Source organism: Castanea sativa, chromosome 4 (genome assembly GCF_040712315.1).
Source record: "Castanea sativa cultivar Marrone di Chiusa Pesio chromosome 4, ASM4071231v1".
NCBI classification, from domain to species: domain Eukaryota; kingdom Viridiplantae; phylum Streptophyta; class Magnoliopsida; order Fagales; family Fagaceae; genus Castanea; species Castanea sativa.
The window spans coordinates 27408711-27431274 of NC_134016.1; the positions used below are offsets into that span (position 1 = coordinate 27408711).

Consider the following 22564-nt stretch of genomic DNA (forward strand, 5'->3'; position numbering starts at 1 on the left):
GCGAATTAGTATTTTTGTAATGAAGGTTGGAAGTCAGTTGAAGATCAAACCTTTCAAATTTCTCATTAATTTTTGTCAAGATATACATTGGAAATGAAAGCCCTAATACAAAAATTATTACATAAGAAAAGGGGAAGGAGTCCTAACTAGCCTAGGTCTTACACCTTGGTGGGGGGCTCCTGCTTGGATGTGCTCGCAGCCCCTTTTACTTTGTTGTCCTCCTCTGTTTGTTTTAGCTCTGTTTCGAATGAGGTCTGGACTTGTTTCCCTTTGTCTTTAGCCTCTGGTGGAGGAGCATTGGGCTCGGCATTCTTGCTCGGAGGCTTCTCGCCTTCGTCCCCTTGTTCCTTCTCTTTGTCAAAACCCGCAGGTTCTTTAGGAGTCGGAGTGGGCTCCGAAATCATGGAGGGATGTGTTGAAGGTGCTATCTCGTGGGTAGGTGCGACAGGAGGAAGCTCTTCCAGCACTTGGATGTCTTGAGGAAGCCAAATGTTCTCAGGCTTCCTCAACTCGGAAGTTGTGGGAATCCCTGCCACATTTAGAGCTTCCGCCCACACTTGTTGGCAGTACTCCCGGCATAGCTCGGCGAACTCTTCTGTCAGTTGATTTTCTGTCGCCTCAACCCCTTCTTTGTAAGCAACTTTCTTTGCAGCCTCCATGCTTTCCTTGAGGGTACGAGCCTTTTCTCTTATTTGAGTAAGCTCCTTCTTCAGGTCAGAGTTTTCTTGTTGGGCTCTGGACAAGTCCTCGTCCTTTTGACGCAGAATTTTGCGTTGCCCCTCCACCTGAGTTCTCATCGTTTTTAGGCTAGCCTCGGCACCATCTCTCTCCCTCTTCTACTTTGTTAGCTGCTTGGCTAGGTTCTCGTTCTCCATAAGGGCTTGGCCTAAGGCCTTCTCGGTCTCCTATCTGACCTCAAGTTCAGCTGCAGCTTTCTTCTGAGAGTTTTCCACCCACTTTTCTGCAGCAAAGACTTCTTGAATGGCCTGCGTTAAAGTATTAAAATAAATGCATTATTGTCAAAGCAAATTCAAAGTACATGAGAACGATTTTTTCGCTAAAGTGTAATGAAAGCATTAAGGTGGGGGTAAACACGAGACACTCACCAAAGCCAAGTCCCTTTTGAGGGAGAGAAACAGATGTGGTTAAGTCATCTTATCTACGGCATCCATGTCTTTTGGTAGGAGAAGAGGCCGTTCCAAAGCCTCAGCCAGGTGATGAGCGTGTCCTTGCTGGAACGCCCTGATGCTGGATTGGCAGGAAATTAAGGTCCCATCTAGCTTCAGTTTGGGGGACCAGTTGGCCTGTGTACAACATACTTCGGCCAGGTCATGATTCTCCCCACTCTCTACCGAAGAGGCACGTCCCTTACCTTTGCTTACTTTTTGTTGCTGCTTTAGTTTCTTCTGCCTCTCCATTTCTGCCTCCTCGACCTCATTTTTTCTCTTCTTCTTAGGCTCCGGAATGGGAGTCTTAGGATCAGAGGGAGGAAGGGGCGATGGTAGAGGGGGAGGGATCTGTGACTCACCCGCGCCCTTTTTAGAGGCTTTCGTGCCCCTCTTAGACATCAGCTTCCTAAGAGTGGACATGTCGTCTTCCTCGAAGCTAGAGTCGGGTTGTACTATTATTAAACCTTTTATGCCAGAAGTTTCTGCAAGCACATGCTCTTCATCCGAGAGAGGATGACGAGGTGATCCTCTCGAGGTCTCTTAGCTTCTTCAAGGTGAAACTGGTCAATCTCCTCATCCAACGATTGTTGTGAGGACGCAGGTTCTTCTCAGATGGCTGTTGTTTGGGAATGTGCCGAGAGAGGAATTGCTGTGATGGGGCGAGAGTATAGGATGATAGAGGGGTCGTCTGAGAGGTCGTGGTCAGAAAGGAAGCCTCGTCGTGAAATATCTATCCTTCTGCGTTGTTTGTCTCCTGCGATGATCGCGTTGTCAATCTCTTGGAAATCGTCTGATAAAGGATCGTATCCTAATATCAGGTGGGCTGCTCTCACTTGTAGGTCTTCGCTAACAAAGACTTCGGACCGAAGAACGCAATTGAGGTCTGCGATGCTGCAAAGACTTAGATGCGGCCGTACGTGTTGTTTATTTGTGAAAAACATCCAAGAAGACGAGCATGGTTAGATTAGCAATAAATATAAAAGAAAAGTGTAGTAATACGCAATGTAACCAAAAACGGTAAAGATAATGGGACTAAGTCACGGGTTAGGTAATCTAACTCCTATGGAGTCACACCTAGGTCTCCCCATTCGACTGGACAGTGAGGACCATCAGACCAGTTTCCCGAGGTGATGAGATAGTCGTCTTTCATGCCTTTGTTAGATTTGAGAAGACAGGATATGAGCATAACAATGCTAGATCTGGATTTAAGGTAGTATCCTACGCTTTTAAGTTTATAGCACTTGTACATGTAAACGACATCGTGCCATGTGAGGTTCAAACCAATTTGTTCATTTAAAGCGTCGACACAACCTAAGACTCTAAATACATTGGGTGTGCACTAATCTGGGCATAACCTATGGTTACGTAGGTATTCGCTGGTTACGTTTTTCATGGGAAGGGTCATCCCACCTTCTAGGAATGCGATGATGGGGATGAAACTTCTCCCTCTCTTCTAGCGTTACCTATGGCTTCTACTGGGCAATATCTTAAGCCTACGTTTTGGAGAATTTGATATTTGGCCTGAAAACCCTCCATACCGACGTCGGTATCTACTAAACACTTAAATCTACCTATTTGGTGGGAGTGAGAATGAAAGTTTTGAGAAGGGGAGGGGTCTAGTTAGTGGCTGAGGACAGAAGCCGAGGAGAAATGAGTAAAGGAAGTTGAGAACTTACGGGAAATAATTAGGTGATTCTTCACGAGCTTCTTGAAAGGAAAGATAATGATTAACTCTTAGATTTGATTGATTTCTGAAAGGATGGATGGAGATACGGTTTCCTAGGCGTTTTGGCGTGTGGGAGGCGGCCTCGAATCAGAATTATCCCGCCCAATTTTTTAGAACGAACCTAGACCGTTGGATGCGTATCTCACCGTTGAACGTGGGGAACAAGACGTAACTTGCAGTCATTAATGCAAGTGTTCCGGGTTTCGAAGCATCAGAGGCGGTTTTAAAAGAATGAAAGGACCCCTACACGTGTGGCGGTTTGCAAAGTGTGTGGAGGGTACGCTGTTGGTTCAAAACTCCATTTCTCTCCTCGGATGGAGGGAAAAAATGAAGTTTTGAGGGGCTATTGTGGGGGGTAAAAATGATTAAATGCATGTTTGAGCCTTGGGCCTAGTTAGTTGGTATAAGTCTGTTCAATTAGAGTTTTCGAGGCCCACAAGTCAATCTACGCTACAAGTGGCAAAGGAGTTGTTCAAGGAGGAGTATCTCCTCGGACGGGCCCAATAAAGGCCATGGGATGTGCTAAAGGGTTTAGAGACAAAATTTTGAAAGATCTGTTAGGTAAAGGTGTGATCTAAGCACCCGTTAGAAGCAGGAACGTGTGAGAAAGAAAGGCTATACAAGTTGTCCTCGGATGTAGCCGAGGAGAGTTTTTTGTCATATTCATCTATTGTTTGCGTAGATTGCGACCCTCTAGCCTGTTTATCAATTCTCCAATATCCCTAACCTAGGTTTCAAACCCATACTCTACAAATTTTATTATATAAGACTCTTTGGGCCTGAGTCCATCTAGGGATCGAACCGAGTACAAATTGTGTACTTACATATATATAGGGGAAGGGGAATGAGATAAGGGAATACACTCACACACCAACACTAAAACTGCATACGGCAGTTAGTGTCGCGGAGCAAGTGATAAACCTCTTCTCAATATCACACCTTACCGATGAGAAATTTTGTTCTTATTATCAATTAGGAATAAGAAAGTGTAGTTTATTTAAATGCCAGTCAAATTCTAATGAAAATGCTAGTTGCTGATGTTTAGGAACAAAGAAAAAGAAAATGGAATATGCTAGTTGTTGGAAACTAGCTTAAAAAAATCAAACAACTAAATAAAGGATAGTGCTTGCTCTCTCCTCTCATCACTTTGTTTAGTCTCTTTGCTTCTCTCTCAAAGAGTCAAATGTCTCACATAACCCAATCAGAAAATACAAAACAAAATCAAATTCTTATTATAAAAACAAAGTTGAATCAGAACAACAAAATAAGAAATAAGAAAAAAGAAAAAAGAGATAGGCCGATCTGACTTAGTTTAGCGGTGGGGAGGCAGACAAGGTGGTGATGCATGGTGACTCCACCGACTTTGTCCTTTTGGTGTGGAGGTCCTACAGAAGAACAGGTAGAAAAAAAAATCGTATGATGAAAAATAAAATAAAGAGAGGAATGGAAAAATAAAATAAAGAATAAGAAATTAAAATTGAGAAATGCTACTATAATATTTTCACAATATTTTCATAATAAATCTTAAGTGGAAGGTTGTTATTGGCAATTATTGGTGAGTAAACAAATAATTTTAGTGACGAGTACAAATTAGAACCAACAAAAACTTATCATATAAGATTTACTGTGAAAGTGTTGTGAAAAATATTGTGAATATAGTTTTTTTAATTAAAATTAGATAACCTATAACTCACTATATCGTTACTACAAGTGCTTCACAAATTTGTTAAAACATATTATTAGTAAAAATTTAAAAATTTTATCATTGGGAGATTTTAAAAATATGGTTATTGAGTATTTGAAAAAAATAGCCATTAAAAATAAATGAAGGAAGATTGAAAAAGCTAACAAAGAAAAATTGAAAAAAGAATGAAGAAATAATATTATTATTAGTGCAAAGGAAAGTGAAGAAGTATTGTCTTAGAAATAATATTATTATAAAGAATGAGGAAATAATGTCCCGGGATCTATGCTAGACATATCCTCATGTGACCATGCAAACACTTCTAGTGGATTTAAAGTGGAACCAATTTTAATTAAGAATGGATTCTCACAATTTTCCTAATTAAGAGTTTCAAGCATTGGTTTCATAGGTTCAATTTTTCTTGCCAATTTTTTATTAATTTCATTTTCAAATTCATTGGAATCATTTAATTGCAAAATTTAAATATTATAGGACACATCAAAATAAGCCAAATCAAAATTCATCTTATTAAAAATATTGAAAAATACATTAGAACTTGCGTTATAGGATATTTTTCCTATGACTTTAGGAAAACCAACCCAAGTCCAAATGCTAGAGTGCCCATCAGTAGGTAGGGTGAATGTAGGCGGATCACTTGGCTCCTCATAGATGATGGTTGGCACATTCCCCTCCATCTTAGATGTCAATAGTGTCGCCATTGCTTTAGCATTCACGTAGTCCATCCATTCAACTTCCTCTTAAACCTCCTCAATCAGCACCCTTGACTTTTACTTAAAAGTGAGCTTCTCCTCAAAGAATATCTTCCAACTAGGCACATCCTGCCCTTTTGTCCATCCAAGGTTCAGCAAAGTCAGAAAAGGGAAAATTTCCTCCTTCCCTCACAAAGTTCCTATTGAGGGTACTATGGGCGCAAGTGCCCAAGATGGGCCTTTTCGAGTTTCCCCAAAAATTTGTTGGAAGTACACCTCGGCCTTAAGTGAACCGGGCGAAGGATGTTAGTTGAGTCGTTACCTAGATTAGGTCTAAGAACTATATGCATAACTCCCTTATTGTTCAAATTGTTGGACATCCTAGTCCAAATTGTTCTACATACAAATAAAATTACAATAAATTCTTAAAACAGAGAAAAAAGATCATAAATTTTTTGTACTTATCCGAATTACTGACTAGCATATTACATGCTTATATATTAAATAATGTATCATGTCCATCCATCTGTAAATAAGAGCGAGAATCTAATCCCAGTCGAGCCAAATCCAAGAATTCAAATTGATTGGGGAAAAAAATCCTGTGTATTTTTCTCTATTCATCGGTCACTCTAAATTTACATCATGAAGATCCTGAAGAAGCTTGCTTGATGAAGAATGGTCTCCGCTGATCTCATCCTTACTTTGGACAGAAAAAGAGGAATCAATCCATGGCCCATTCATTGACATGTCTCTCTGCGTTTGACTGTCATGCAAAAAGGTGGAGCTCACGTGTGTTTGGCTGTCGTGTGAAAGCTTCTCAAAAGCTTTAAACCTTGGATCCAGGTATGTTTCACTGCGCTTTATTATTGGTGCTTGAACTGCACATTTTCCTTCAATCATACTTACTACGGAAGACATTGATGGTCTGAGAGTGGGAGAGGGGTTGGTGCATAAAAGACCCAAGCTGAGCATCCTCATTGCCTCTTCAGGGGAGTAGCTTGAACCAAGTCTTGGATCCACAAGTTCGAGTAGGTTTCCTTGCTCTTGTAAGACATAGGCCTTCAATTGCATGTAAAAGAGCAAAGATAAACATTCATGATGTCATGCATACTTGCCAAGTTGGTAAGTAGAGAAGATGATGAGCATGAAAGTGTATTAATGTATATACAAGATAGAAAAGAATTTCTGTATCTTCCCAAATTAAGCAACTTTTTACTCACTTTAAAGAAAATATAACAGTAACAATTGTCAACAAAAAAGGATCCTCTAAGAATGGCTTAATATTTACCCAGTCAAGAAGATAAACAAACTCCTCCTTTGGCCTGTAATTGGTGTTGCTTTTCCCGCTAACAATCTCCAAAGCTACTACTCCAAAGCTATAAACATCTGCTTTATCAGTCAAGTAACCCCTCATGGCATATTCAGGAGCCATATAACCTCTGAAGAAAAACAGATGGCACTAGAATAGTGAGTATGTGTGCCAGCTAAGAGAGGCTTTCTAATATCCCATTACAAAAACATCTAAAACATTTTCTAAATATAAGTGAAAGGTTTTCTGCTCACATATTCGACAGTATAAAATGAAAGTGCAACGTATTATATCACAACTCTCTTTGACCCCGCAAAAAGTGCGAGTTTTTGAGCATTTGGTATGATTTTTTTTAACAAGAAATAATGGACAAAATTTCTCTCCAAATCAAGTTGGAGAACTCTCTTTCAACTTGCTACATGGTTGTATATAATGACCATCTACATATATTAAATCACACGATTCATTAAATAATATAAACAAGTCAAGTGAATATTAAATAATTTATGTAACTAAAAGTACTCATGGATAGTTTTTCATGTTGCCACATAGTGGGTTGGAGGAACTTTCCTCTAACCCAATTTGGAGGGACACTCTGTCCACAGAATTATTTGTATTGTTTGCACTACCTATGTTAAAATTTATTATACCAGAAACCAGTTGTATTTCAAGAAGCTAAATAAAGGTGGAGAGAGAGAGAGAGAACTCACATTGTTCCGGCTATTCGTGTACTAATATGCGTCTGCTCTCCTTCATCAAGCTTAGCTAAACCAAAGTCAGATATCTTGGCATTTAGATCCTTATCAAGGAGCACATTTGTTGCCTTTATGTCTCTGTGAACAATTTTCAACCTTGATTCCTCATGAAGATAAGCTAACCCCCTGGCTATTCCCAAGCATATCTTCCTCCTCGTTGGCCAATCCAAATGTAGCTGGTGCTCCTCACGACCTAAAATTGGAAACCGAGAGAGAGAGTTTTCAACAATAAGTCTTACTCTCGATATATATAAACAAGGTGGATGTTAGTGAAGGACTTACCAAAAAGTGCACGGGCAAGACTGTTGTTTTCCATGTATTCATATATTAGTAACAACTGGTTTCCTTCAATACAACATCCATAAAGCCTCACAAGATTTGGATGTTGCAATGCAGATATCATGCCTATCTCTGTAACAAATTCACGGTTCCCTTGCTTCGATTTGGAGGATAGCTGCTTAACAGCAATTAAAGCACCGTCTGATAGTACACCCTAAGAACAAGAAAAGCAATTTCATATTCATATTTTTACTATTTTGCGTTAGTACTCACACCATTGACATGGCCAAAATGTTGCTAGTATTAACACCTGCCAATAATTAATATCAATAATCCATAATTACCTTGTAAACTGGGCCAAAGCCTCCTTCACCTATCTTATTTGCAGGGTCAAAGTTCCCAGTGGCAGCTTTAATATGTCGTAAAGTAAAATAACCTGTTTGTAAATCTAGACCACGTAGTTCTGTAAGAAGATAAAAGAAGTTAAAAAATTTCCAAGAGAGAGAGAATAATAGAAATTATAGATGATAAAAGGCAAACATATTGTTTCATCACAAAAGTTTGCATGAAGTTTGTTTTTTGCCCATAAACTTTAATAAGTTATTATTTTGTCCCTAAACTATTGAAACATTACACTTTCGACCTTAAATTTCAAGAAGATTTTTTTTTTTGTCCCTTAACTACTGAATAAAATTACCTTTTCCTCTTTAAAAATATTTTTCATACAATGCGTTTAACCGATAGTTAACTACCACATGTTCACCTTGTGTTTGTGTCCTTTTCCTTCTTCCTTTTTTGTTTAAATGTAATGGCCAAGGTCAAACATCTCAAATTCTCTAATGCTAAAAATAGTACCACCTAGTTAGACAAATATGATAAAAACAAGAGTGGATGGAAAGACATAATGTGCAATGTTTTAAATAGCTTAGGGACAAAAACAAACTTGAAGAAAACTTTTGAATGAAAACAATACTTTTGCTATGATAAAATGTATTTCTACAAGGTAAACAGTGTCAAGAACATAGAAAAACACACATCCATAAAAAAGAAGGATCACTATGTCTTTCTATTGGACTGTTAAGATCAATTAAACCAAAATACAGTTGATTATGAATCTTTGCCAAGTGTTGATTTTGCATCATCTTCTTGATGTATAATATCAAAAAACACTTAATAGTTGTGAATAGGAAATACCAAATATAAGTTGAAATGAGATTGAGGATCCCACGGTAAATTAATCATTGCACAGTACAATGCCTATGCCTAGTGTTGCCCTTCTGCATTGCTAAAAGAGCTGAACCTTCTATTAGCCAATAATACCTTTAAGGAGCAAAGTGTTCTTTGATTTTTTTCCTGTAACTAGATCCTCTAGAACCACAAGAATCCTTAGTTAAAATGGGATTCCAACTCAATACCATTTTTTGAGATTTTGAGAAGAGTTTCTCTTTGGAGAGCACAATATGATGAAAGTTGTAAGTTGTGTTCGGGGGCAGTTATTGTCTATCATTGGCCTCTATGGTAGAATTAGTTGGGGGCCTGAGTAGCAGCAATTTACCATGTGGAGGATGTAATTGGTTCAAGTCTACTTATCCTCAACTCGTGAAGTTAGTTGAAGCAAAGCTATATGATAGTACCCAATTTTTCCAATACAGTAGTTTGATATATGATTTATCATTCTTATATAGAAACAGTGTTTCAGGGAGTCAAATCTGTTATGGCACTAGATCTAGTATTTTGATGTGTGTGTGTGTGTGTGTGTGGAGAGAGAGAGAGTAGGTGGTGGATTGGCTTGAATGCCTAAGCTACAGAAAAAGATCCCGGGGCATTTATCTATGTAGTGTAGATGTGAGTGCATGTATGAGTGAGAAAGTAATTAATTAAAAAACCATAGACACATCTGCTTATTCTATTTCCAACTTGCAATTTCCAACCATCAAAAAGTCCCTAGACGGTACTTTCTCCACATCTTTTTTTTATTAAAAAAAATGCGATTGATCTTACCTTTATCTTCAAGGTCTTTCTTCCCTAAGTAACCTTTCATCCGAAGAAACACCAAAATCAATACAAGGATCACACATGATGCAAGTACAATGCCAACAATAGCTCCAACCGATAGGCCCCCGCCAACATCAAAGTCTATAAAAGGAGAGGAATTACGTACATGCAAGTTAATGACAAAAAAGGTAGAAATCCTAAATTTCAGGAAAAACTTACTTGGTGTCACTTCAATGGCAGATATAAGAGGTCCATAGACACCTTTGACAGGAACGGAAGTAGTTCCTTTCCCTGCCCAGTAAAAATGAATCTCCAGAGTGCTACCACTTACAAGAACATCATCAAATTCTTTAACTTTGGGTCTACCAACACCTCCAGCTTCCTCCACAATGTTGAAGTCCTTCAACACCAACTTTCCCTGGAAAAAATAAAAATTAAAAAAATTAAAAAGAAAAGGAAATGTCAAATTAAAACTTTGCAAGCTCCAGCGGGAAGATGAACATCCTTTCTCTTTTCAAACCAAGAAAATCTTGGAAGGCATCATATAACAAGCTATATTTTAATCATGAAAATCCTCCGTCAACTCACTTGAATCGAGACATTAAATATGCGCCTCCCCAGGCTGCTAAAATTCTGGTCATTAGAAAACATTATTTCAGCAAAGTGGAGCTTTACTTTGTAACTTCCCTTTCGCAAGCAAAGGCCATAGTACCTAAGTGATAAAGGGGCAACTCGAGCTGTCTCATAGATACCAGTCACATTCAGAGAAAATGTATTCTGTGCAAGGTATGGAGTACTGTCCTTGTCCATGAAGACCCCTGTGCTGCTATAACCCCATTCTTCAGAAATAGAACTAAATTGTGATCGCCCATCTGTATTTATGTCCTGCTCATATTCATTCCCCTCAAATTTTTTTGTTACTCCTCCACAATTAATAAACAAGGAATAATCTGCAGAGATAAGAGTAAGTGTGTGATACAAAAGTTCCATCAGTGTCACAAGTAACTTAAATAGTAAACTACTAAAGTTCATAAAAGCACAATCTGATATGTATCTTTACTTACGTTTTGGTTTTTTCGAACAGGGAAGGCCCTTCTTCAAGCACCAAGGAATTCTAGAATTTGAAAAGGTTAGGTCCAATCAAATAATTTTGTTTTTGATGCATTTTGAGCAGACAGAGTAAACGTGTCTTAGGAAGTTAAAAAACTTACGAGTTGCTCTCCACAGATGAATAACTAGAAACCAAATTCCTGTTTCATTTTAAGGATACATTGTTGGCAATACAAGACAATGAATATGTTAGTCATTTTTACATTTTACTTAGCATTGATATAATAGGAATTAATAGTGATTTTTTTCCCATCCTTTTTAGGAAAAGCTTTGACTACAAAAGTGATTAATACAGAAGGAACTTACACATGTGACCGTGTCTCACAATTAATCTGAGGTGACCCTGAAAAATTGTTGTAAGATATATCCCTGCAATACATTTCATCATGACATTATGAAAAAATAACTGGGAAAGAATGAGAATTCAAAAAGCTCACAGGTCAAACACGACTCACACAAGATCTCACAATTAAAAACAAGTGCATTGACAAATTTAGAGCCTAATGAAATAAAGATTCTGGACTTAAATTAGACCTACCAATTATGTTTTGTGTACTCCAATACCCGTTTCGGCACTTCTCCACTTAATGAGTTGTTGGTTAAGTACCTACATCCATAAAATGTTTGTGTCATGTCTTTTCCTGCCTAATGAGTAGTCACAGTGAAGGATCCAAACAGGGACAATTTGAGAAATAAATTAAACATAAAACATTGCGTAATTGAACTAATTTTTGCTCTGTGCCATACATGTCATCTAGGTCTCGATCCCAAAATGCTTCTGGAATTGGACCACTCAAATTATTGAAGCTCAGGTCTCTACAAGAAAATAAAATTTTCATATTATCAAAAATATATAAATTACAGAAAATGGAATTCAATTCATTAAACAAGATTTATATTTTATTTTGTTGTACTATCATATTCAGGCAAAATTTGATACCCCAAAATGCAGTTTCTTACAGAAATAAAGCCATCAGCACAAAGTTTAGCAGTAAATATTACACTTTTTCCCATTAAATGTTGAGAAAAATTACCATTCATTCAGTGACAAATAGGCAATAGGCAGAATTCAAATATAATGCATAAACAGTAGAATTTATTGAATTGAAATGATTCAATTGCCACTGGATTGCCACAAGTCCGTCTAGTATCTTGAAGTCTTCAAAATAAAATATTCTATCCATGGATAACATAAAGAGAAACAAGAGGCAAAAATATTGGAAAGAAAAGTTCAATGAGAGAGAGAGAGAGAGAGGAGAGAGAGAATAAAGAATAAATAGATAAACTGTGGTCAAGTTAGCCTAGTTTTAAAAGAGAGAACAATTTCATTTTCAGCTACATGATTCCCTTTTATGAGAATAAGAAATTTTCTTGCTAAAAATAGCATACAAAATAATTGCAAATAAATCAAGCAACCCTTTTTCCTTTCTCTAAGAATAAAAGGACCGGGGGTGGAGGGGGGGGGTGAAGAAGAAGAAAGAGTAATCTTAACATGCTTAACCCCTCATATTACATCAAAAAGAAGTTAATCCCAAACCAACCTCTATCATGGAAAGAGGATAAATATCACTAAGTTTGGTCAATTAATTAGTAGGCAGATATTAGAAATAATGTGATGCTTTATTCCTTTACGTGTTTGGTTTCCCTATAAGTACGGAAAAAGTGTTCAATTCCCTATTGATAGAATTGAACATACATCAGATATCCATATGCCGTCTGACCTCTCTTTCATTGAATAAAAATCTCGAAGTTTATATGTTGGTAGCAGTCAATCATCTCAAAATAATGAACAGTAGTGTTGACAATCAATAACAACTTGAACAACAAATTGAAACTCCATTTTGTTCATCTCAAGTCACTTCATAACACTTGTCAGAATAAACCATATAAGATGTCTCATAATGAGAGAAGCGAGAACATAATAGTAATCAAACTAGATATAGAAAAAGAAATTCCCAAGTAAAACGTCTCTATGAGTATACCCATTTTAAGAAACTTACAATCGCTTCAAAGATTTTAACTCGCCGATGTAATCTGGGAGTATATCAGTGATTAAGCAATTTCTTAGAACCCTGAGGCACAGGAATAAGACAAAAATCAGAAGGTTAACAAAACTGAAAAGTTAATTACCTAGGATTATTTGTTGCAAGAAAACAAGTAAGAAATATAACTTACAAATATTTTAACTTTTTCAAATCCTTCAAATTAGGAAATTCAATACTCAATCCTTTCAAATCAGATATCATCCTGACAAAAATGAAAGATTAGAAAAATCAGTTGAACCATCTTCGTACATTTCACATTTTGTACCAATCTATAAGACCGCCTAAGGAGCATGCACTCACAGCTCAGTTAAATTTGACAACAGGGATATGGTGACAGGGATGGGGCCCTCCATGAACGTGCCTTGCATATCACTGCAAGTGATTAATATTTCCTTAGATAACAAAAAAAAAAGTTTTGAAGTCAAAACTCCAAGAGGGAAAAAATGGCAGATAAAATTAATTAAGTACAATACTTACAGTCTATCAAGTTTGATCCAGTTCCCAATAAAACCAGGTATCTTCCCTGATATTGCAGTCCCATCTATCCTACTGCAGGCCGTATCTCAAGTTTAGGAATCTTGGTATTCTGAAAGCTATATGTCCAACTAATCATGTCAAATTGAATTACTTACAATTCAGTTAAATTCGTTAATTTTCCAAATGTTTCTGGTATTGTGCCCGTAAAATTGTTTGCATTAAGAACACTGCAAGATAAAGAAATATTCGGTCATGCATTTCCATGAGGCAAGGCAGCAAAATATTGTGGAAGCCTATAAAACAAGGTGCTGATGGTTAACATAGATACTATGTGTAAGGCATAGTCACAAATGACATCAAAAGCAAGATAGCCATCCATACAGATATGGGTTCAAACTTGAAATATCCAAAATGAATGACAATACAATCTTCAGTTTCATTGAACTCGGAGAAGACACAAAAACATACTAGTATCTGAATGAGATATACTTTTGCATGAACATGAATAACAGCTCGTTTGAGGAATTTATCTTGAAAAAATGCATTTGCATCATAAAAATCATACAACTGTATCAAACTGAAGAAAAGTTAAAAACTGGTAGAGTTAATAGAAATGAAAGGAAAGATTACAGACCCCTGGATATTGTTAAAATCAATGAATTAGCTCATCATAATTAGCAATTATCTTCTATGGTTCTACTCAGTGTGTTTTCATTGCCCATTATGAATTACAAAACACTTTTTTTGCAGAAAAGATACTGCAGCTTATTAAACCAGAATGCATTATTAGTGAAATATTATTTCCCAGGGAGAGGAAAAAAAAAAGAAACAGAAAAAATAAATACAAAGAAGAAATTAAAATGGAAAATAAAGGCAAAAGTCTTACAGTCTCTTCAAGTTGCTCAAATTTCCTAGGTTTTCAGGAAGATGTCCATCAAGCTGATTAGCTTCCAAAACCCTATAAAATGCAACTTAAACTGTAACCTAGGTTGTACACCATTCTTCTTTTAATTAAGCAATAAAATCTACATCAAGACTTACAGCTCCTCAAGTGAATCAATCTCACCAATTCCCTTAGGAATTTCACCGCTTAACCGGTTTCCTGAAAGGGACCTGCAGAATACCAACTGTTAGGAAATGACCAACCTGTTGACCCCTTTGGTCAACACCTATATGGAAAATAATAAAGGCTCTCATAGATACAAATGCAAAAAATAACTTACAGAATGACAAGAGGGAGCTGAGAGAAACTAGAAGGAATTGATCCACTGATGTAGTTGAAACTGAGATCACTGTTAAATGAAAGAAAATTCATTTGGTCTTTCTCAATTTCGAGGTCATAAGACAAAAAGGCCAATCTTTGATGAAGTCAAAATTTATAAAAATGGACTACATATTGTTTGGAAAAGGCTTACCAAGTTCCTTAATGAATGTATTAATGTGAATATCTACTCAGAAAACATAGAAGTATTTTTCATGGTAAATACAATATGGTTGGCATCGTGCATCAGTGTGTGCTTGGACTTGGCAACTAAATCTAGAAGATATATGAACCTGTCTGGTAGAATAATATACCCTTAGCTGGTTTTTGAGTATCCAATAGAAATTAAATGTTTCTGTTGTTTTAATGGTAGTTAGCCATATCATCATCAATTTAATAACAAGTAATGCTCTTAATTTTTACAAGTTCTAAGAAAGCCAACTGAAATCCTATGAGAAATATGGTAGTGTACAGAATAAATGAAGAATGTGCGGCCACCTCAATAACTACTCTTCATAATAATAAAAAATCTCTATGGAAAATTCAGCAAAAATGATAATATGATGAGGTTAATTAACTTCTTAAATGCAGAAAAAACACAAATGTTTCTCTTACAGTTCTTGCAGATTAGTAAGATTTCTAAAATCAGCTGGTAGAACTCCGCTTAGATTAAGACGCTTCAGCTGACTGTCATAGCAAATAAAGGAAAAAGCAGAAAAAAAAATTGAGACAAAGAGAACAAGAAACTGAATGCAATAAGAATCAGCATATACAGAGACTACCAGTTTAATTAACTTTTCAAATTGGATTTAAATCTATTGAAGCTTTATGATGGAGGGTGAGATTAGGGACTTCGTTGGAGGGACAAAGGAAAGATTAAGTTGCTTAAAGTAGGCTAGGGGTGTTTCAACTCTTCAATAGACACTCTTGAAAAATACCTCTCGGTTTACACTTATATTGGATTATCTAAACCAATACAGATTACACTTGCTTGCCTATTTATAGTTAGATAAGGATGCATGCTATTAGCTAGTTTAAAGCCATAGGCTCCTGGCCCATGTGCAACTAACTAGGCTCCTATGTAACTAATTAGGCTTCTAGCTTATCCTAAACAACCTTTGCTACAACTAGTACAAGCTTATTAATTGTTACTAAAGCTCAAGTACTAGAATAAAGAAGTCAGGTAGCTAGGATGCATTGCATCAGTTCAGTCCAGAAATTTCCCATCAAAATAATTTTTTGCCATCCAGTTGCGCGATGGTGTATTTTATGTGCAACAAGTATATATATAGGCTCAAATACTAGGTAACCCAATTTTTTTCCATCACTTAATACATAGGCTCCATTTCAATATATATATATGTTGCTAAGTAATAAACTTCATTGAAAAAAGTATAAGGAAAAAAAAGAGACAGAAACAAGGCACACAGGCAGTGTGCTACAAGGCAACAAAGAAAAAAAAAACATTAGACAGAAATGAAAGTACAAATATCAAGCATATCAAGAAGAGCAAATATCAAGCATATCAAGAAGAGAAACAAAAGTAACAACACCCGAAGCATTTGCCCATTCAAACAAAGTCTGAAAGAAAAAGAGCTTCAACTCATGAATCAATCTTCATCCCCTTCAAAAGTACATTTATTCCTTTCCCTCTATATGACCTACATAAGACAATGAGAGATCATGCTCCAAAGCACCTCTGATATGAGTCTATTAAACTTGCCTGACCAACTCACTATAAGTTCCACAACACTATGTGGCATGACCCAATGAACCCCAAAAAGGGATCACACCATTTTCCATAACTCTTAAGCTACTGGAAATGTAGAAGTAAGTGATTACTAGTCTCCCTGTTCCACTTACATATGCAACACCAATCCATCACCACCAGTTTTCGCCTCCTTAAATTATCAATCGTTAAAATTTTCCCTAACGCTGCTGTCCAAATAAAGAAACTGAGCTTTGTAGGCACCTTTGGTTTTCGCAAAAAGTTTCAAAAGAATAGGTGATTAGAGGTTGTAAAGGTTTATAAAAAGAGAGAGCGTTAAAAACACATCAAGGAGAAAATTTCCAGCACATTTTATTCACCCCATTCCTTCTCAAAGAACCTGCATATATAAGGTCCACAAAAGAGGCAACTGATTCTAACTCCCAATCTTGAACCAGCTGAATAAAACTAATATTCCAATGGAAAGTGCCCCAGAAGACAACAGCAACTCAGCCATTGAAGCTTCCTTGTTACTAGCAATATTGAAAAGCTCTGAGAAAATATTCTCCAAAGGAAGTCCCTCACACCAAAGGCCATGCGAAAATCTAATAGAAGAACCATCCCCCATCTTGAAGATGATACAAGGATAAAAATCATCCCCACCCCTTCTTGATATAATTTCACAAACCAACCCTATAGGGCCCTGCACCCTATGAGATCACCAACCCAAACATGCTACCATATTTAGTATCAATTACCCTTCTCCACAAGGCATTCCTTTCCATAGCTATCTCCACAATCATTTCCCCAACAAAGACTTGTTAAATAAAACCAAATCCCGAACACCCAATCCCCCATTTTGAACTGGTACACAAATAGTCTTCAACTTTACCAAGTGATACTTAAACTCATCTCCTAATCCTATCCACACAAAATCCCTTTGTAATTTTTCAATACATCTAGCAATATTCACCGGGATAGGAAACAGAGATAAGTAGAAGGTAGGCAGGCTGGAAAAGGTGCTCTTTATTAAAGTGATACAGCCCCCCTAAGAAAGACATAATCTTTTCCACCCAACCAATCACCGCTCCATTTTCTCCAACACTCCAATCCAAACTTCTTTTGCCATAAAGTAGCAAATAAGGAAAGACCCAAATAGGTCATAGGTAATTTAGCTACTTTGCATCTAAAAATGCCAGCCAATGCTTCTACATTGAGAGCATCACCAACTGAAACCAATTTAGATTTCCCAAAATTTATCTTCAGGCCTAAAATAATCTAAAACTAAACAAAAACTGGTTTCAAATGCCAAATTTGCTTTGGATCCGCTCCACAAAAAATTGAAGTACTATCTGCAAAGAGGAGATGATCTCTAAACGTTTCCAGGCACTTCTGCCCACCAAGAAACTTGAAATAAAGTTGCCAATCCTAGCCCTCTCAAACATCTGGCTAAGGGCATAATAATAACAAACAAGTGAGGGGATAAAGGGTCTCCCTGTCTCAATCCCTGTGAACTATCGAAGAATCCACCCTGACTACCATTCACAAGCACCAAAAATGGAACCGTGGAAATACATGAGAATATCCACTACCTCCATTAAGCACCAAACCCACACTGTCAAAGCAAATATGACAAGAAATTCCAATGCACATGATCATACACTTTCTCTAAGTCTGCTGCACAATACTCCTGGTAATCCTGATTTAAGGCAGCTATCTAAGCATTTATTGGCAATCAACACTGAGTTCAAAATCTGTTGTTCTTTGACAAAAGCATTTTGAGGCTCAGGCACCACTTTATCAAGCACCTTTTCAAGCATAATGCCCAAAACCTTTGTCAGGATCTTATAGACCCAATAATCAGACAAATCGGCCAAAAATCCTTAGCCTCCACAGCCCTAGGCTTTTTTGGAATGAGAGTGATGAAGGTAACATTGAGACATTTTTCAAAATTACCATGAGCATGGAGATAATGAAATACCTTCATAATATCTCCCTTCAAAATACCCCAACAGGATTGGAAAAAAGCCATCATGGACATATCAAGACTGGAGCCTTATCCCTATTCATATTGGATAGTACCTCAAACACCTCATCCTCTGTTAAACATCTTTCCAGCTAGCTACACACATCGTCTTCCAAAACAGGAAAAAAAAAATCATCCCATCCAAGTATCCAACAAAGGCCTATGAACTCTAGACTCCGAATATATAGTCTTATAAAAATCCACTATCTTCTCTTTGATGGTATCCTGAATTCCTGATTAGTGATCTCCCCCTATCCACCACTAATCGCCCTATGATCTTGTTGTAGCGATGAGAGTTTGCAAGTCTATTGAAGAACTTTGTATTTTGACCCCTTTCCTTCAAACATAGTAGTTGAGATTTTTGTCTCCAACTAATTTCCTCCATCAACATAATTCTCTCAATATCCGCTTTGGCCTGATCACATTAGCGTTGTTCCCCCTCTAGCAAACAGCAGTTTGTTCCCTAATATTTGTGGAGATAGTATAGAGGTTTGTGGTGGTGGTGGTGGTGGTGGTGGAGGGTGAGAAGCTGGTGAGGGGGAGAGAAGACCTCATGATCTCATTCCAAAGGCAATATTATTGATAATTAAAGGTTAAGTTGTGTGTAACCTACCATTTTTTGTCTGCAACTACTATTATTGTATCAATAGTAAAGCATCAAGCTAACATATTTGCAAACTATTTTCTAGATTCTAGCTATAGATGAACTGCATAAATAAATATTTGTAAACATTTTATGTGCATTATTATCAAGAAAAAATTGGAGAATGTGAAAGAAAAACAAAGCTCATACATGTGTGTGATGCTGCAAACAGTGCCTCCGCTGAGAGAACAGTTGCATGTGACATTGCTTAGCATGTCTTCCGTAATGAATCTGTTGACACTTTCCTTAGTACTGCAGATATTTTCATTGATCTTCCAATTTAGGTTTTTTAATTTTGAGTTTATTGCTTCAAGAGCTTTCACTGTTAGATACAAAGTCAATTAGTAAAATGCATTTATATACATATTATGGAAGTTATAGAAAAAAAAATTATAAAAAAAAAAAAACAAATTAGAGAACATCCAAGTGAAAAAAGAAACAAAATGCCAAAAAAAATTTTATAATCATCTTATTAAAACAAAAAAAGAAAACATATATTATGTAGCACAGTTTCTAAGAAGCAATATGACATGCGAGTGATTAGATAACTAACGTCTGTACATATACTTCAATAATCACATCCCTCTTTGGGAATGCATGCATATCACTGGGTCCCAAAAGAAAGTAATCCACTGGGTCCCAAAGTAAAGAAAGAATCCAAGTATGATCCTCTTTTTTATCTAACTCTTGTAAAAGTTAAAACACCATATTTTTATTTGAGTAAATTTCAATTCATATTTTATAGTTTGACCCTATCACAATTTAATTTATAAAGTGAATTGCTACATTTTGATTTGGATTCTGTCCAAATTTACAATTTCTGAAAAGAGAAAGTTTTTGTAATAATTGAAAGTTTGTATACTAAATTGTAATAGAATCAAACAAGAGTGGGTACATTGCAATTGTTTCTTTTTATTTAATAAACTCACATGAAATATACATAGTCACACCCTTTCTTACATCCTTTCTCACAACTATCTTACGTGATCGACTGTGAATGGTGGGTTCATGTAAAAGTGAACCAGTCTATCATTATTTGCCATATAAATTGGTAGTAGAAAAGATTGTAGTCCTAGAACTTCTCTATAGACTAAGCTAATAATTAGTGTCATTTCAGATTGCAATTCCAACATGCTTAATAATCAAACGAATCTTTGACATTTTTTTCATTGATACACACGAATCTTTGACATGTTAGTATATCAAATCGTCAAAAACTAAAATGAATAACATTTTTTTTTTTTAAATTCCTGGTCTGACCAAAAGATATATGTTGGGCATGATAGTCAAAATAGTGGTTGGAACATCAAGCTAGAATGTCAAGCAGATTCTAATTGCAAGAAAATTAATAACAGTTTACATTTATTAATATATATATATATATATATATATATATGAAAGAAAACAAGGAATTAATACCGGTCAAACAAAATCTAGTCAAGTCAACAAAAATCAAATTAATTGATGCCAAGTTCAAGTTCTCTAAAGTGATCCAAGCCAAAAAAGAAGGAAGAAAAAAAGAAATTGAAATTCATTTAATATCACCAACCAGCCAAATTATTTCCTCCAAGACTATGTATAGACATAACATAACCATTCTCACACCCAATTTTACAACTTACTAATTTGTGTGATTGTGAGTGGCTGACGAAAAGTGGTTAGTCTATATATGCAAAAAGGGTCCAACCTTACACAAGTCAACAAGTTATGAAATTAAAAAAAAAAGAAAAAAGGTGGGCGTCTTTAGAATTATTATATTTCCTACTTCTATTAATTATGTTGAATATTCCTCCAACCAACCTTCATAAATAGATTGAATTTTCCTAAAAAATCATGCGTACATTAAATGAAATAATTTATTTAATGATAATATTACTTATTTAAATAAATTAAAAGTAATACTACAAATACAAACTATTTTTAATATTTCACATTATTTTTGCAATAAAAGTAAGGAAAATGTTATAAATACAAACTATTGTACAATTTTTTTTTTTAAATTATTAATGTGGTGAGTGGTTATTAGTAGGTTAAAAAAATAATGTTAATAATAGAACTAGATGACAACCAAAAAAAATTAGTTACAATAATAGTTCATATAAATATTGTAAAATTGTTTGTTTAAGTAGAATTACTCAAAAAGTAGATGTGAGTGGTCATATTAACGGTTACATAATGACTTAAAAAATTTATTAAAAAAAATAAAAGTTGCAGCAGTAATAGGTAATAGGGACCAGGATAATATTTCATTCAATAGACATATTGCTGTTGATTAACATTTTTTGGTTCTCACTTCTCAGGGCATAAAATTTTTGAAAGAGATGAGCCCATCCATTGAAAGCGAAGAAGAATTTAATCGATTTGGATTTTAAATTTATAGTGATCCAAGAATTCTATAGAAGGAAACTATTACGAAATTTCGGAGGAAAACATTTACGAAAGGAGATTCTTCCATCGTGATTTGGAGGAAAACATTTCCATAAAAACCCAATGGTTGATTGCACAGACAAAACATAAATTCAAGAAAAGAACAGAAACATATAAGCCAAAATTTCCTAATAGTTTCCTTCTATAGAATTCTTGGGTCAGTGGAAATTTAAAATCCATATCGATTAAATTCGAGGAGCAATTCACTCGATTAATTTGTTATACCAGTAGAAAACACAGGAAAGTCTTGCAGGTAATTGGCATAAGAAGAAGAATCGAAAATCAAACACTCGTACCAAGAAATTGTATTCACGGAAAACAAAACAGCAAAACATAAAAGATTATGCAGAGGAGAACAAATTGTTCAGTTAGAGACTAATAGTGTTATATGGGAAAGTACATACCTTCATTTTGTGGCAAAATTTGAGCGTCCGTTCCAAGCTGGGTGAAGCAATTCAAAACGCAAATGACAAGAACAACAGCATAGACAACCTTGGATTCTGAAATCCCAAGTCCCATCGTTTTCCTCATGTAAAAATACTACTTAAACTGCCACGGTACACCTATAAATACATGGAAGAGAGAGAGAGAGAGGCTGGAGGGAAAGAGTAAGACAAAAGGCACCGCATGGGTTTAAAAAGATCGGGAAAAATACACTTTTATCCCTGCATTTTAAAACGATTCTCATTTTTGTCTTACTTTTAATTTTACTACTCTTCTAGTCCCTAATAATAAAAAATTAATTTTATTTTAACTCCTACTGTTAATCTACTAACAAAAAAAACTATTACGTGGCAGATAGATGGCCCAATTGACACATTAAAATAATAATAATAATAAAACTTATTTAGCATTTTAAAATATCAGCATATAAATTATTTAAAAAAATTAATTTCTTAATTTTAATTTCTCATTTCTCATATTTTCTTGCAGTTTATTTATTTTTATCTCACTCTCTCTAATCTTTCGATACGCACAAATCAGCAAGGCCTCTATGGTCAAGTGGAGAAAGTAGAGGAGGTGGAGGTTACGATCAGAATTTTTATTCACTGGTCTGAGAGTTTCTACGGTGGTTCATCGACTTCATTATCTTTGTCTTCATTAAGAAGAGAGTTTCTAAAGGGGTTTTGATCGCAATAGCGTCTTCGGGTTCAGATCGGTTGAGCATGTTGTCGTGGCAGCGGTTCGACAACAATGGGAATAAGAATTCGGTGGTGTTGTGTTGTTGTGAAGCCTAGAT

The 22564-nt window shown here is 35.9% G+C and overlaps 1 protein-coding gene across 2 annotated transcripts; it reads right to left on the reverse strand.

Annotated features, from left to right (window-relative positions):
• Window positions 1-5083: 5083 nt before the first annotated feature.
• On the reverse strand, window positions 5084-21909 carry LOC142631191 (putative LRR receptor-like serine/threonine-protein kinase At1g53430). 2 transcript variants are annotated; one of them, XM_075805290.1, is made up of 24 exons: window positions 21729-21909; window positions 19048-19219; window positions 15136-15207; window positions 14483-14551; window positions 14301-14372; window positions 14146-14217; window positions 13415-13486; window positions 13260-13331; window positions 13083-13154; window positions 12913-12984; window positions 12738-12809; window positions 11485-11553; window positions 11276-11344; window positions 11044-11106; window positions 10839-10877; window positions 10692-10741; window positions 10216-10577; window positions 9847-10045; window positions 9634-9768; window positions 7977-8095; window positions 7636-7846; window positions 7309-7546; window positions 6578-6728; window positions 5084-6348 (listed from the first exon to the last, which is right to left on the reverse strand). In XM_075805290.1, exons 1-24 carry the CDS (start codon window positions 21853-21855, stop codon window positions 5914-5916), a joined length of 3084 nt encoding a protein of 1027 aa, XP_075661405.1. In that variant the 5' UTR covers window positions 21856-21909; the 3' UTR covers window positions 5084-5913. The 2 variants fall into 2 exon arrangements, with proteins under 2 accessions (XP_075661405.1, XP_075661404.1); XM_075805289.1 differs by having other exon boundaries at window positions 9634-10045.
• Between the last annotated feature and the right edge of the window lie 655 nt (window positions 21910-22564).